At 37.4% G+C, this 16497-nt stretch overlaps 1 protein-coding gene across 10 annotated transcripts in view; it reads right to left on the minus strand.

The window, feature by feature from the left end:
• Positions 1-16497, minus strand: part of STAU2 (staufen double-stranded RNA binding protein 2) — a 303644-nt gene that overhangs the window by 156874 nt on the left and 130273 nt on the right. For all 10 annotated transcript variants that reach the window (XM_059994776.1, XM_059994773.1, XM_059994769.1 and 7 more), the window contains one exon: positions 4653-4713. In XM_059994776.1, the coding sequence (XP_059850759.1) occupies positions 4653-4713 (61 nt within the window). The remainder of the gene's footprint in view (positions 1-4652; positions 4714-16497) is intronic.

Consider the following 16497-nt stretch of genomic DNA (forward strand, 5'->3'; position numbering starts at 1 on the left):
GACTTCCAGTTATAAGTACTAGGCATGTAATGTGCAATATGATACACAGAAATAACACTGCTGGATGTTACAGATGAAAGTTGATGAGAGAGCAAATATTAGGATTTCTCATCATAAGGAAAAATATTTTTTTCTACTTCTTTAATTTTGTATGAGATGATAGATGTTCACTAAAATTATTGTGATAATCATTTCATGATGTAAGTCAAATCATTATGCCTGTACATCTTAAACTTATACAGTGCTATATGTCAATTATATCTCAATGAAACTGGAAGAAGAAAAAATAAAATAGACTGCTACAAGTCAGCTACACTCTTAGATTTCCAACACAGTATTTATATGTCTAAATAAATAATTAAGTTGAATCATTTGGCTCTGTATTTAAATCCTACTGGCTCCAACTAATTTAACTGTCATTACAAAGTGGCTTCTGTTATGGGAGCCCCAAAAGGGAACTGTTCAGGGAATTCTCCCAAAACACTTAAAGGATCTATTCATCTATTCTCTTAGAAGTACAGACTTCACCCACCTGCCCCCCTCCAAAATGTAGAGGTTCTAAATACAGCACACAGCATAGGGGATACAAGCATGCAATCTCTCTAATGTCAGGTCACCAGGATGGTTTATCCTCCTGGTTTCAGGATGTACAGAGTTTAATAATACATGGATATAACATAAAAGTGACAAAAATTTTGATAAGTCAACTTCAATACTGAAAAGGTTATTAAGAATTCCTTCCCATCCCAAAAGTATTTGTCTTGGGTCATCTCTAATGAACCTTAGAAGAGCCAGCGTATTTCACAGGGGCTAAATAAAACTTTTTAAAAGGTTAACGGAAAAATATTTATGTGAAAAATGCCTCCGAACAATCTTTTAGTGGGTGGATTCGGCACATACCAGTGAATGCTTTTGAGCTTAGTCCAATTTCGAATTAAGCCAGAGTTTACCTTTAAGAAACAATGAACCTGCTTTTAAGTAAAACCCTGTGTTAATAAGAAACATGGAATGTGAATACAAAAAAAAAAAAGATTTTATCAACTGAACTGTATCTAAAAATTTTACAAAGTTTTCCATGAGCCGTAAGTCTTTAAAATGCATGATCTTTTAAAAAACTTGTTAGTCATTCATCTGTAAAAATCTAGCTTCTTATGTGTGTGCCAAGTATAAAATTGCCCCACGCTAAATTTAACACAAACCTCACATTACAGAGTTATGTGTTCTTGCACTTCAACACGACTATGACAGTGATTCACAGGGTGAAAATACACTGAGAAGAGTCTACATTCTGCAATTCAGTGCAATGAAGAAAGGCTTGTGAAGCATGCAACAATTAGGTCCATGTTTTAAATCTGCAGGCCATCAAGCCAGGAGCCAGGCTCTGAAATCACAATCACTTGCAAAACCATTTAAACTATTTTTTTGTTGTAACTGTTAGCAGTTTCTTATGACTGTAATGTTTTAAAAAAATATCTTCCACTTCAAAAATTAAGTGCACATGTACATTAACTTTTTTTGTCTACTTACAGTTAGGTGCTAGCCGTGCCAGGTTGAAATTGCCTTCTTCCCCCTTTCCAATTCTGTATTCTCTTCTTTTAATTTTTTTTTGAAGATTTAAATTTTTTTTATTTTCGGCTGCGTTGGGTCTTCATTGCTGCATGCGGGCTTTCTCTAGTTGTGGTGAGCGGGGGCTACTCTTCGTTGCAGTGCATGGGCTACGCATCGCGGTGTCTTCTCTTGTTGCAGAGCACGGGCTCTAGGCACGTGGGCTTCAGTAGTTGCAGCACACGGACTCAGCAGTTGTGGCACGCGGTCTCAGCAGTTGTAGCTCGTGGGCTCTAGAGCACAGGCTCAGTAGTTGTGGCACACGGGCTTAGTTGCTCTGCGGCATGTGGGATCTTCCCAGACCAGGGATCGAACCCGTGTCCCCTGCACTGGCAGGCGGATTCTTATCCACTGTGCCAGCAGGGAAGTCCTCTTCTTTTAATTTTTGTACACTGTGGTTCCAAGTTAATTTCATAATATTTATCCAAATAATTGTTGGCTAAAAATTTGTTCTTTTTAACTACAACTTGTGAAGTAACGTAAAGTTTAATCAAAAAAAAAAAAATGAAGAGAGTCACTTTATGATGACATTCTGTTTTCTACAAAGTAATGTTACCTTTTCATATGTTATTCAAGAATGATTAATCATTTTACAAATGCTAGAAAATTAAAGATACTCAATACTATAAATTGATTATGTGTAACTCTTAACAGAGCACATTGAAAAATAAGATGTAAACTGAGTTGCTCAAGGTCAGACAATATGGCAGTGAGGCAGGCAGCTCTGGCAGTCTCTCAAATTCCTGTCTTCCCACATGTGCCATACTGAGACCCCTGCTCTGTCCCCTGCCTGCAAAACACTAACACAGGTATTGTCCACAGGACAGGAACCACCTAGGGCAGAATTTCAAACTTAAGAATTGATTAAGTAGAAGAGAATTTAACCTAAACATTATCATAATATATGAATTCAAATTATTTTTTAGGTAATGGAGTCATCATAGCAACCAACTTTTTCCTAACGTTGTATTTAAGTAGCTACGAGCTGGCTCCAGAGGACCTGGGGGCTCCACTAGAGAGAACTAGCTCTGGGGAAGAGAAACAGTTAAATTTCAGAGCTGGGCTGCCCTCATTGTTTGTGGTAACCTGCAGGCCACTCACAGAAGAACCTTGTATCAGCTTTCTCACCTCCTCACACTGGGAAGGGGTGATCATCCTTCTTTCAAATTCTCAGTTTGAGCTACTCTACTGTAGACCAGAGGAAGTCCTAGAGTGTTAACAGTTTGGTTAAATTTTGAGGGGGCTTCAAATCGCTTTATCACTTCTAACATTACGTTTAAAGCAAATCTTTTATGCATTCTTATACATTTCTCATCACTGAAACTCACTGGCCTCTCTGTGATATTTCTTCCCCTACTTGCAAAGGAGTTCCAAATCCCTTAGCAAATTATGAAAAAAATCAACAGACATAAAGATGAGGGTCAAAATATCACTGTTTAATGATGGGAGTTTGCAGGCTAGCTACAATGTGCTTTCATGTTAAAACTATCAAGTTAACAACTATCTGACTTCCATATTCAAATACATAATGTTTATGTTCTTTGAAAAAATATCTAATGCCAAAAGTAACTATTCAAATATAAACCATACATATTCTTTGGTTCACATGTACATGCAATAACTCTGACAGATAAAAAGTATAAGAGTGGAATTTTTGGCGAGCTTACACAGAATTATAGAATTTTTATTAAAAAAACGAGAGAAGGCATGGAAGGAAATTAACATTCATTATGTGCTTACTAAGAAAGAGATACTGTGCTAAGTACTTTACATAAAACTGAGATCAACTGAATGTTTCTTACATTCCTTGACCAAGTAATTATCATCGTATATATTCAAACATCAAAGGAATTAAAAACAAACTCTCTGAGAATCCTGAACTGATTCCATTTTTTCTTTGGGCAATGTGCTAAGCCTATCACATTCATCATCCTTACATACAGAGACAAAAGGTCCAGAGTCATATTACATTATTTAAATTATTCCCAGAAAGTAACTCATGAATACTATTACCTCACTGAAATAGTCTTTCCAAGAGGCTAGTTTTGGTGATCCAAGAATTCAATTCTCATAAGCATGCTTTGATAAGAGTTTGTTACAAATTTCATTATACATTAAGAGATGAGCTGCTAACATGAAAGAATACTCTTCATTACGATGATTTACATATTTAAGCTAATTCAGCTTCTGAAGGTTATGAAGAAGAGAACTAGGGTTAGAAATGAGAGAGATCTGACTTCACTCGGGCCTTCACTTCGATGAGGTCTTCACTGGCTGGCTGTGCTGTTTTACTGATTAACAGTAAAATAGTCACTTCAGTGACAACAGATGCTTTTTGGGAAAGGTGGGGAGGAAATCAAGCAAAATATCTATGCTTCCAATGCATAACAGCTTGATCATGTACCTCTGAAAAAAGAAATAACCTGAAGTGGATTTTTAAATGTCTGATATACTATATTTGGAATAAAATTGTAAGCAATTTTATTCTTACATTTCTGATATTTCAATTAGTGACTTTAATAAAATATCAAAAATTCTAAAGACTCAGCACAACCTGAAAAATGTGGGTATTACAATGTTAAATGAAACCCAGTACAAACTTTCGTCTATATTATAATTATGTAAAAGTGTGTGTGGGTGTGTGTGGGTGTGTGTGTGTGTGTGTGTGTGTGTGTGTGTGTACCTAAAAAGTAGAACTGTGAAAAGAGTTGATGTTGGGTTATAATGGGCTGATAGATAATTGTTTTTCTTTCTTGATTCTTTTCTATTGTAATAATGTCACAACAAAAACAACTTATAAAAAAAGAACATCACTGCTTTATGGATAAAATAGTACTCCGTCTGCAATGACTGAACCATGTTAAAGATATGAGTACCTGTGTCTTCTGTCAGTTCCAGGAAAGCAAACACCACAACTTCCATGCATCCCCCATAACACTTAACGTCTCATCTCAGGTCCAAACAGACCCAGTAAATACCCAATGAGGGACAAGTCACTGAACCACTGATGAACACCAAGTGTAGTTAATATAAAAATAGAAACTTACTGTTATTTGTTGGTTCAGGAAACCCAGCCTTTGGACCACTCCATCCTTTGTTTTCCCCTGTCTGAAAAATTAAACCAATTGTTTAAGTCCGGGGAAAGAGACTCAAATTCAAAAAGAAAAAAGTTGACTAATCAATTAAGCAAGGGCAAAGGTTATTCTGCTCGTTCTCTCCACCTCTGACCCCAGAACCATGGACACAAGAATAACCAACATGAACGGTACCATCTATCCCTTTTCTACATTCGAATCTGTTTCTTATGTCTCCTGCTTTTATCTGTTTATTTAAATTTATAATTTCAGTCATCAATAAAGCCCCATATTTAGTATATGTATTATATTTATACAACATGGGCTCTACCAAGGTGGTGAAGAAGTAAATAATTCTTTTTCTAACAGTAGACAATAATCATCACAAGTGCTAAAGTGACTAAAAGGGCTTCTTTATCACTTCTGAAGTCAAATTAACAATAGAAATATTACTATGCCTGTACTGGAAAAGTCCTGACAAGGGTCACTGAATATTGCTAATGACATGGGCAAAAAAACTGAAAACTAAACCCTAACTTTAAGTGAAATCTGGAATATCCTGGCTTTTCCCAGATGATTTGGTCAATGTCTAGTGTAAAATACATTCTGAGCTCAGATATTTTGAAGTAGTAAGTATTTTAATCACATTATAAGTGACTTTAACTGGTTACATTCTCTTTTTGTGGAGCTGGTGTTATTAAGTACTCCAGGAGGGGAAAAGGCCTATTTCCTATTATAAGCAGTATTTATGTTCTCAGATGTCAAAGATCAAAGGGATAAATTAAATCCATATATAAACACAAACTACGTTTCCAGCAAATAGTGTACAACTGTGAAAGGACGGAGGAGAAAACGTGTGTAAATGCAGATACACGTGGACGGGAAGGCCTGAGGAGACTCCCACTCACAAGTTCTCTGTGAAGCACAAAACAGGATCACAGAATGAGAGGAGAGCTGACGGAGGGGGTTACAAATCTGAGGAAAGTGTACACTGCAAGGAATAAGTCACTTCAGGGAAAGAAAGAGCTGGCTGGTTAGAAGAATACAGATCCTCAGGCACCTGAGTGCTCAGTCGAAGTTGGTAATAATACATTTAGCACTTCATTTCTCCCTTTCTCTCCTTCTACTAATAACCAAAGTTACTTAAGTATTAGATTTCATTCCCTAAGCCTAATGTTTCACCTTCAACTGACTCCCAAGCCTGCTGCTCTCTGATTTCTACCCCAACACTCTCATGAAACTGCTTTTGTAAGGTTTCTGCTTAAACATGACACAGTGACCACAAAGAGTAATCTTTTCTCTCTCCCCAAACAACTCTAAATTGATAATCCAATAAGCCATAAACTCTCTCTCTTGCCCTCTGCCCCTACCCTCCACAGAATATGAAAGGAAGCAACAGCAGAAGAGGTAAGTCAAAGTTGGTAACCTGGAAAGCAGATTAGCTGCAACTAACTTAGCAGATGTGAGCTGGCTGAAACCTCACCTGCAGAGCAAGAAGCCAGCAAAGAGCTCACAAAGAGTAAATCAGTTTGTGCTCCAGGACCCCAGAAAGCCTCGGGAATCAGAAGCACACCTGGTACTTCTAAAGATGAATCCTGGAAGAGCCTGAAAACAGAAAGACTGTTTGGAGCTCTTTCAAAATGCTATGAGACTTCCAGGTTACCTCTCTGACCCCAAGGAGACAGATTTCCTAAAAGGTTTCCTCTTCAGAAAGGCCTAAAACAGAGAGGCTCTGGACACCAGGTACAGCTGAGATGGGATGGATCTATACGCCACACTGCAAATAAGGAGATGGAGTCCAAAGCTACATCCTTACATTCTGGAAGATAAGGTTCCCCAGCTCCCTTCCTCACTGGGCCTCAGAAGACAACACCCAGCCTACGACCCACAAGGATGGTGAGGACAACACAGGGAACAGAGTAAAACTTCAAAAAAAAAAAAAAAAGATTAAAAAAAACGTTCTCAGAGAGAAAGAAAGAGAGAAATACTACACGCATTAAACAAGAACAGGAGGTTATAAAGAGGAATATTCCGAGAATGAGAAAGAGCTCTGGGAAATAAAAAATACGATAGCTGAAGCAAAATACTTCAAAGAACGACTGGAAGACAAAAGTGAAGAAATCTCCTAGAAAACAGAACATAAAGAAAAAGAGAGAGAGATAGAAAATAAAGAAAGAATCAGAAGATCATCCATTAGACTAACAGGTAACCTAGAAAGAAACATTAGCAAAAATGGAAGGAAAGAAATTATCAAAGAAAAAATATAAGAAGTCTCCCACTTTTAAAGTATATGAATTTCTGGACTGAAACCCAAACACCTAACACAATTTATAAAAGAATATACAAATCAAGTCAATCACCCATGAATTTTCCAAACTCCTGAGAAAAGAAGTTAGAAAAGCATCAAGAGGGAGACGAAACATAAAGGTTTCATAACAGGCTGAAGAATCAGAAGGCTTTGGAGTTTCAACAGGAATGCTGAGAGGTAGAAAACATTGGTGCAATGCCTTCAAAACTCTGTGAAAGAAGTATTTCTAATTTAGAATTATGTCTCAGAAAAACTATCAGCTGTGTGGGAAACATTAAGATGTATCAGACCTATAAGATCTCAAAAAAATTTACTCCCCATGTATCCTCTATCAGGAAGCTACTAGAGCATGTACTCCATCAACACAAGGAAATACCTGAAGAAAAAGGGAAACTGTCCAGAAAACAGGCAACTCAACAAGGGAGAGAGGCAAAAGCAATTTTCAGTGAAATGGTGAAGAAAAGAACCAAAATAGTGGGTCTTTAGCAGATCCATCAAACAAACAGTCCAAAGTAGCAGAGGAGGATAAAGAGCTCCAAGAAAGAAAAACCTAGAAACTAAAAAAGTACACGATGTGTTTACTTGGCAGAGAGTTTGGGGTTAAATTAGACAGACATAAAAAAGTATACATGTGGAGTATGAATAAGAGAACTAAATCTTCATTTTCCATAGCAGGAACTCAGATAATAACCTAAGAAGAAAAACAAACAAAAAAAACACCAAGAAATCTCAGTATAAGCTACTGACGGTAGAAAATAACAGAACAACTAAAACGGTAGTGAGTGGTTGCCTTTGGAAAAAGGGAAACAGAAATGGTCAGTTGCAGTGCAGGACAGCATGGTTTTTTATTATAAAACTTGAGTCTTTATACCATTAATCTTGAATAAATCTCGACTTCTTATACATATATGAGTACTACGTATATTACTCTGACCAATATATAATAAACAAATATTAAAAAGAATAAAGCACATGCCAGTTATGTCTTGATGTAGAACAAATTCCAAGTTATAAGTGAAACCACGACATGTAAGTGAAAAAAAAAAATCAAGTTACAAGATCAGTATATTTTTTTAAAGGTAGAGAGAGTGTTCCACTCTTCCTTAGAATGTAGAAATGTAACAATGAGAAAGAGCCAGACAATGTAAAAAGTCCTAACTTTCCTTGAACCCATCAGAGATCTGAGATTGTAAAGCAAACAAATGACATGAATTCTAGAGAGTGACAAACCCCTCTGAGGAGAGGCTGGGCTCACAAAATATTTCAACATTGGCAGAGCAAGGAAGGAAGAGATGAATACCAAAAATGCCGGTAAGAAGAAGGCAGATGAAACGTTAGTAAATTCTGAAAGACTGCATGTGGGTTAGCACAACAGTTTAGAAAAACTAGGAACTCCAGAGAGAAGTGCTTTTCCACGGGCTTCCTCTGGGAACTCAGGACAACTGGAAGTACATCAGGAAACCGGAGAGAGCCTCACTTGGTGGGACAGGTATGAAGCAGGTGAATGTCTGTCACAGAGAGAAAAGCAAAGAACTTTGCACACTCCTCTAGTCTTCTCTCATACAAAGACAAAAGCTCAAGCCACTAAGAAAGGAGAGAAACAAATCCTATCTGCCTCTGGGGTAGAGGTAGGAAATTTTATTAACCCGAAAGCTCAGGCAAAGACTCATTGCTTCCGGGTAAAGAGTAGAAGGCAAAAGCTATCTACTCCCAGAAAAAAAAAAAGGGAGGGTAGAAAACCCTCTTGAGAGAAAGACCCTGCGCCAATATAAAGCAGATGTCTGAAAATGCTGGGAAAGGGGCTGGAAAACTCTACTGCACCCAACACAACCTACAGATCCAAAGTAAAGTTTGGCTACCATGGGGAAGGAGGTAGAAGTAGTAGGAAAAACCCACCTCTGAGCCCCAGGCCCATAGAGTCTGTCTGAGAATGAGGTTGGACAAGAAAATCAAGAACTATGCTCCCTGGCTATTGTAAATAGAGCTGCAATGAACACTGTGGTACATGACTCTTTTTGAATTATGGTTTTCTCAGGGTATATGCCCACTAGTGGGACTGCTGGGTCGGAAGGTAGTTCTATTTTTAGTTTTTTAAGGAACCTCCATACTGTTCTCCATAGTGGTTGTATCAATTTACATTCTCACCAACAGTGCAAGAGGGTTCCCTTTTCTCCACACCCCCTCCAGCATTTTTTGTTTATAGATTTTTTGATGATGGCCATTCTGACCGGTGTGAGGTGCTATCTCATTGTAGTTTTGATTTGCATTTCTCTAATGATTAACGATGTTGAGCATTTTTTCATGTGTTTGTTGGCAATCTGTATATCTTCCTTGGAGAAATGTCTAATTAGGTCTTCTGCCCATTTTTGGATTGGGTTGTTTGTTTTTTTGATATTGAGCTGCATGAGCTGCTTGTAAATTTTGGAGATTAATCCTTTGTCAGTTGCTTCATTGGCAAATATTCTCTCCCACTCTGAGGGTTTGGAAGCAACCTAAGTGTCCGTCGACAGATGAATGGATAAAGAAGATGTGGCACATATATACAATGGAATATTACTCAGTCATAAAAAGAAACGAAATTGAGTTATTTGTAGTGAGGTGGATGGACCTAGAGTCTGTCATACATAGTGAAGTAACTCAGAAATATACTGTATGCTAACACATATATATGGAATCTAAAAGAAAAAAAGGTCACGAAGAACCTAGGGGCAGGACAGGAATAAAGAGGCAGACCTACTACAGAATGGACTTGACGACATGGGGAGGGGGAAGGGGAAGCTGGGACAAAGTGAGAGTGGCATGGACATATATACACTACCAAATGTAAAACTGATAGATATTGGGAAGCAGCCACGTAGCACAGGGAGATCAGCTCGGTGCTTTGTGACCACCTAGAGGGGTGGGATAAGGGACGGTGGGAGGGAGGGAGATGCAAGAGGGAAGAGATATGGGGATATATGTACATGTAGAGCTGATTCACTTTGTTATAAAGCAGAAACTAACACACCATTGTAAAGCACTTATACTCCAATAAAGATGTTAAAAAAAAAAGAATTATGCTCCCTTACCCAACACAATCCTATGATCAAATAATTAGTAGAAGCAGTTGACTACAAAGCATAGAGATATCCCTCACCTCATCGCAGAGCAAAGAAAGGACTGCTGCAACCTGAGGATGGAGCAGAAACATTGAGGAAAAACCCTCCCCAAACCTTACCCCAAACAAAACACAGATAACAGCAAACCACTGCTAAACGAACTTGAAGTTAACAGACTGTGGCAACAACAAAACCCAAAACAAGCCCAACTACTGACTAGATTGATGCCACCTTCCATAGTAACAGTCTGACAGAAGAAGAGATTTGCCTATTTCTCAACATAAATGCTATTTAACTCAGCCTCTAATGTTTCTCAATACACAATGTCCAACATTCATTCAAACATTATGAGACATCCAAAACTGCAAAAAGAAATAACCCTCTGTCAAAAGAGGGAGAAGTCAACAAAACAGGACCCAGAGATGACCCAGATGCTAGAACTCTAGGAAATAAATTTTACAATACCTATGATTAATAGCTTAAAAGATCTAATGTAAAAGGCAAACAACATGCATGAACATTTGGAGAATTTCAGGAGAAAAACAGAAATTATAGCAGAACAAAAGCAGATGGAAATCCTAGGGAGATAAATATCACAGAAGAAAATTAATATTGATGTCATTATTAATAGATGAACATAGCTGGAGAATAATCAGTAATATTGTAGATAAATCAATAGAAATTCCTCAAACTGAGAAACAGGAAAAAAAACAAGGAGTGAAAAATAAAAAGGAACAGAAGATTCTGGATCTATTAAGACAACACCAATGGGCTAACAAATGTGTAACTGGAAACTCCCAGGGAGAGAGAAGACAAGGAAGAAGAAATATTTTAAAAGATGATACCTGAGTATTTGACAAAATAACTGAATGACAACAAATCCCAGATCCAATGTGTTCAGAGACCACTAAGCAGGAAAAATACAAAAAGGAGAAAGGAAGGAGGAAGAGGAAGAAAAGGAGGCAAAAGGGAGAGACGAAAGAGGAAGGAGGGAGAAGAGGGAAGAAGAGAAGGAGGAAGAAAGGAAAGAATCAAATTTAGACACATCAGAGTTAAACTGCTGAGAACTAATGAAAAAGGAAAATTTTGAAGGCCTTTAGAGGGGAAAAAAAAGCACACCAAGAGGGGGGAAAAAAGGCAGATAAGAATTACAACAGACGTCACATAAAAAACTATGCAAGTCAGAAGACAGTGGAACAAGATCTTTTAAAGTGCTGAAAGAAACACAAAAACCCAGAATGCCATACCCAGACAAAAATAACTTTTAAAATGAAGACGAAATAACAAATTTCTCATCAAACAAAAACTGACAGAAATCACTGCCAGCAGACCTGCTAATACAAGTAGTATTAAAGGAAGTTCTACAAGCAAGAGTATAATACCATAAAGAAATTTAGATCTACACAAATGAATGAAGAATTCTGAAAATGGTAAAAAATGAAACTAAATGTAAGATACTTTTCCTGATTTTAACCACATAAAAAGATTGACTATATAAAGCAAAATTAGTAACAACTGTGGGTTTTATACTATATAAAGAGAAGTAAAATGTATGACCACATCGAAGGTGAAAGAGAAAAAAGTGAACAAAGAGTAAATGGAAAAAACAGAAACAACTAATAAGATGGTAGATTTAAATCCAACCACATCAACAGCTATAATAAGTACAAATGGTCTGATCACCCCCAACTAAAAGGCAGAGATTGTCAAATTATATTTTAAAAAGCAAGACCCTTGGGACTTCCCTGGTGGCGCAGTGGTTGAGAGTCCGCCTGCCGATGCAGGGGATACGGGTTCGTGCACCGGTCCGGGAAGATCCCACATGCTGCGGAGCAGCTGGGCCCGTGAGCCATGGCCGCTGAGCCTGCGTGTCCGGAGCCTGTGCTCCGCAACGGGAGAGGCCATGGCAGTGAGAGGCCCGCGTACCGCAAAAAGAAAAAAAATAAAAATAAATAAATAAATAAAAAGCAAGACCCTATTATATGCTTTCTAAAAGAAACCAATTTAAACATAAAGACGCAGATAGGCTAAAAGTAAAATGATGGGGTGGAAATATCCCACACAAACACTAATCAAAATAAAACTGGAGTGACTATATTAACATCAGACAAAGAAGAACTCAGAACAAGGAATATTACCAGGGAGAGAAAAAAATCACATAATAATAAAGTGGCCAAGTCATCATAAAAGCATAACAATCCTAAAGGTATATGTATGTAACAACATAGCTTCAAAGTACATAAAACAAAACTGATAAAGCTGAAAGTACATAAATCCAAATTTCTAGCTGGAGACATTAACACTTGATAGAAGAAGTAAACAGAAAATCAGAAGAGACACAGGACTTGAAAGAAGAAATCAAAGGGAAATTAGAACAAATTTTGAAATGAATAAAAATAAAAACTCAACTAGTCAAAATCTGTGGGACAGAGCTAAACCAGTGCTTAAAGAGAAATACATATCATTAAATTCTTATATTAGAAAAGAAGAAAGTTCTCAGAGCCACAATCTAAGCTTCTAGCTTACAAAACTAAAAAAGAACGGAAAATTAAATCCAAAGCAAGTGAAGGAAGGATAAAACGAAGAGCAGAAATCAATAAAATTGAAAATAAAAAAATAGAGAAAAACAAATGAAACCATAACCTGGTTGTTTGAAAAGGATAAAAATAATTGATAAACCCCTAGCCAGATTGATCAGGAGAAAAAAACAGAACAAATTATCAGTATCAGAAATGAGACAGAAAATGTCACTACAGATGCTGTAGCCATTAAAAGAATGATAAGGCAGTGTTATGAACAATTTTATACCATTAAACTCAACTTAGACGAAATGGACAAATTCCTTGAAAGATTCGAACTGCCAAAGCTCACTCAAGCAGAAGTAGATAATCTGAGTAGTCTTATATCTATTTTTTAAACTCAATTTATACTTAAAACCTTCCTACAGAAAAAAATCTAAACCCAGATGGCTCCACTGGTAAATTCTACCCAACAATTAAGGAAGAAAGAATACCAAACTCTTTGAGACTATGAAAGAGGAGGAAATACTTCCAAACTCACTATAGGAGGCCAGCACTACCCTGACAGTGATATTAAAACCAGTATTTCTACTTGGGATGATGAAAACTTTCTGGCAGTGGACAGTGGTGATAGTTGCACAACACTGTAACTGTACTTAATGCCACTGAAATGTACACCTAAAAATGGTTAAAACGGTAATCTTTGTTATGTATGTATATATAGCTATCCCCCACCTTTTCAAAGTTTACTTTATGCCATTTGCTTTTATGAAAGACCTGCACTAGTACCTGTTATTGCTGACCAAAAGAAATCCAAAGAGGGTTTTCACTTCTATGAAAAACCAAAAATACCATTCAGCGTTTGTTTTGCAGGTAACCATCACTGCGGCAGTGCACACCAAGAGTGGCAACTACATTCAGCATCTCAGCATCCAGCCGCCATAGCTTTGAACTGCGTCTGAAGATCTGTGCTTTATCTGGATTTATGTTGTGCATCCGTTACCAAGATGTGTCCTAAGGTAAACACTTCTTCATTTTAGGCCATTCTGGCTTACAAAATGTTTCACAGGAATGCTATACTTTCAGATAGTGGGGGAAAACTGTATCACATAAATTTTTTAAAATCCATCAATAAAAAAATTCACCATATCCACAAACTAAACAGAAAAGTCATATGCGTATCCCAACAGATGCACAGAAAGCATCTGGCAAAGTTCAACATTCACTGATAATTAAGGGGGAAAAAAACTTCCCAACAATGCAAGAATACCAGGAACTATCAGCCTGATATAGAGCATATATAAAAAGCCTACAGGGGCTTCCCTGGTGGCGCAGTGGTTGAGAGTCCGCCTGCCGATACAGGGGACACGGGTTCATGCCCCAGTCTGGGAAGATCCCACATGCCGCGGAGCGGCTAGGCTCGTGAGCCATGGCCGCTGAGCCTGCGCGTCCGGAGCCTGTGCTCCGCAACGGGAGAGGCCACAACAGTGAGAAGCCCGCGTACCGCAAAAAAAAAAAAAAAAAAGCCTACAAGCATCACAGTATATAATGGTGAAAGACAATGATTTCCTCGTAGGATCAGAAACAAGGTGAAGATATCTGCTTTCCTATTCAACAATCAATCACTTCTGTTCAACACTGTTCTGGATGTTCTACTCAGGGCAATAAAGCAAGACAAATAAATAAAAAGCATACAGATTAGAAAGGGAAAAAAACTCTTTATTCACAGACGACACATCATCGATGCAGAAAATCACAAAAAAATCTACAAAATAAGCTAATCTAACTGATAAGTCAGTTTAGCAAGGTCACAGGATACAAGGTCAATATATAAAAGACAACTGTATTTCTATATGCTAGAAAAGAAGAATTGGAAATTAAAAACCAATACCATTAACAATAGCATCCACAAACATGAAACGCTTAGGGATAAACATTAAAAATGTACAAGATATTTCTATGAAAAAGTACAAAACACTGCTGGGATCTATTTCCAAAAACCTAAATAAACAGGGAGCTAGTTCTTGTTCATGCACTGGAAGACTCAATATTCTTAAGATATCAATTTATGCAAAACTGATCTATATAGTCAACACAACCCCAAAGAAAACTCCCAACTGGATATTTTTTGGTAGAAATTGACTCTACAGTTTATTATGAAAATGCAAAGACTCTAGATTAGCCAAAAAGATTTTTAAAAAGCAGAACAAAGATGGAGTTCTTTATCTGATTTGAAACCGTAGCAAAAAAGCTACACTCTATATACAGTTGTAATAGCTAAAGAACAGACATACAGATTAATGGAACAGAATAGAGACTCTAGAAACAGACCCAAACATATGTGGTCAATTGATTTTCAACAAAGGTGCTAAGGAATTCAATGGAGAAAGCATTCATCTTTTAAACAAATGTGGTGCCTGAACGTACATAAAAAAAAGGAGAGAAGGCAGGAAGGGAGGAGAGGGGAGTCCTTCATCTGATAGAGGACTGGCACACAAAATATATAAAGAACTTTTACAACCCAATAATAAGGAAGCAAAACATCCAGTTTTTTAAAAGACAAAAATTTTGAACAAATACTTCATGGAAGAGATATGAATGGTAAATAAACACATGATAATCTACTCAGCATTATTAATTAGGAAAAATGCAATTAAAATTCAAAGAGATAATGTTATACACCTACTAGCATGATCAAAGCTAAATGACAGTAACAAGAGCGGGAAAAGATGTGGAGTAATTGGAAATCTCAAACATTGCTTGTGGAAATGCAAAATGGTACAGCCTCTCTGGCAAACATCTTCAGTTTCTTGTAAAGTGACACGGTACTTATTATTTAACTGTGTACCTATAGGATATATTAGAGAATATGTACGATAAAGATTTTTACACGAATGCTTGTAACCACTTTATTTATAATAGCCTCAAACTACAAACAACCTAAATGTTGGTGAAGAATAAAATAGTGACAAACAATAAAACAGAACAAATGAATGATAAATGCAACAACGTGCATGAATCTCAGCAATAAGAAGCCAGACACAGGACTTCCCTAGTGGCGCAGTGGTTAAGAATTGCCTGCCATTGCAGGGGACACGGGTTCGATCCTTGGTCCAGGAAGATCCCACATGCCACAGAGCAACTAAGCCTATGGGCCACAACTACTGAGCCTGCTCTCTAGAGCCCACGAGCCACAACTACTGAGCCCGCGCACCACAACTACTGAAGCCCTCACGCCTAGAGCCCGTGCTCCACAACAAGAGAAGCCACCACAATGAGAAGTACGTGCACCAAAACAAAGAGTAGCAAGGGGCTCGCCACAACCAGAGAAAGCCTGCACACAGCAATGAAGACCCAATGCAGCCAAAAATAAATAAATAAACTAAATAAATTTATTTAAAAAAAAAAAAAGGAGCCAGACACTAAAGGCTACATAATGTACGATTCAATTTATACAACATTTTGGAAAAGGCAAAATTATAGAGACAGAAATCAGACCAGTGCTTGGCAGGGGCTGAGGAAAGGGGAAGACATTTACTATAAATGGGCATTAAGGAATTGTTTGGGGTAACAGAAATGTTATAAATCTTAATTGTGATGGTGGTCAGTGCATGTACACACACACACACACACACACACACACACGTCGAAATTTATTGAACCACAACTCGATAAATCTGAATATTTTTAAAGGGGGTATGTTAGTGCATACACATAGAGTATCTCTGTAAGGATATTTATTTCATCTTTATTTATCAAATCCTTACATAAGATTCACTATATTTCAGACACTATTCTACACAATGTACAAACATTAACCCACTGTGGGAGATAACTTTTTAGGAAGAGAGACCAAGAGACTGAGGGTCTCAGGGTGAAGTGAGACTAACATT

The sequence above is a fragment of the Delphinus delphis genome, chromosome 17, assembly GCF_949987515.2.
Source record: "Delphinus delphis chromosome 17, mDelDel1.2, whole genome shotgun sequence".
Classification (NCBI taxonomy): domain Eukaryota; kingdom Metazoa; phylum Chordata; class Mammalia; order Artiodactyla; family Delphinidae; genus Delphinus; species Delphinus delphis.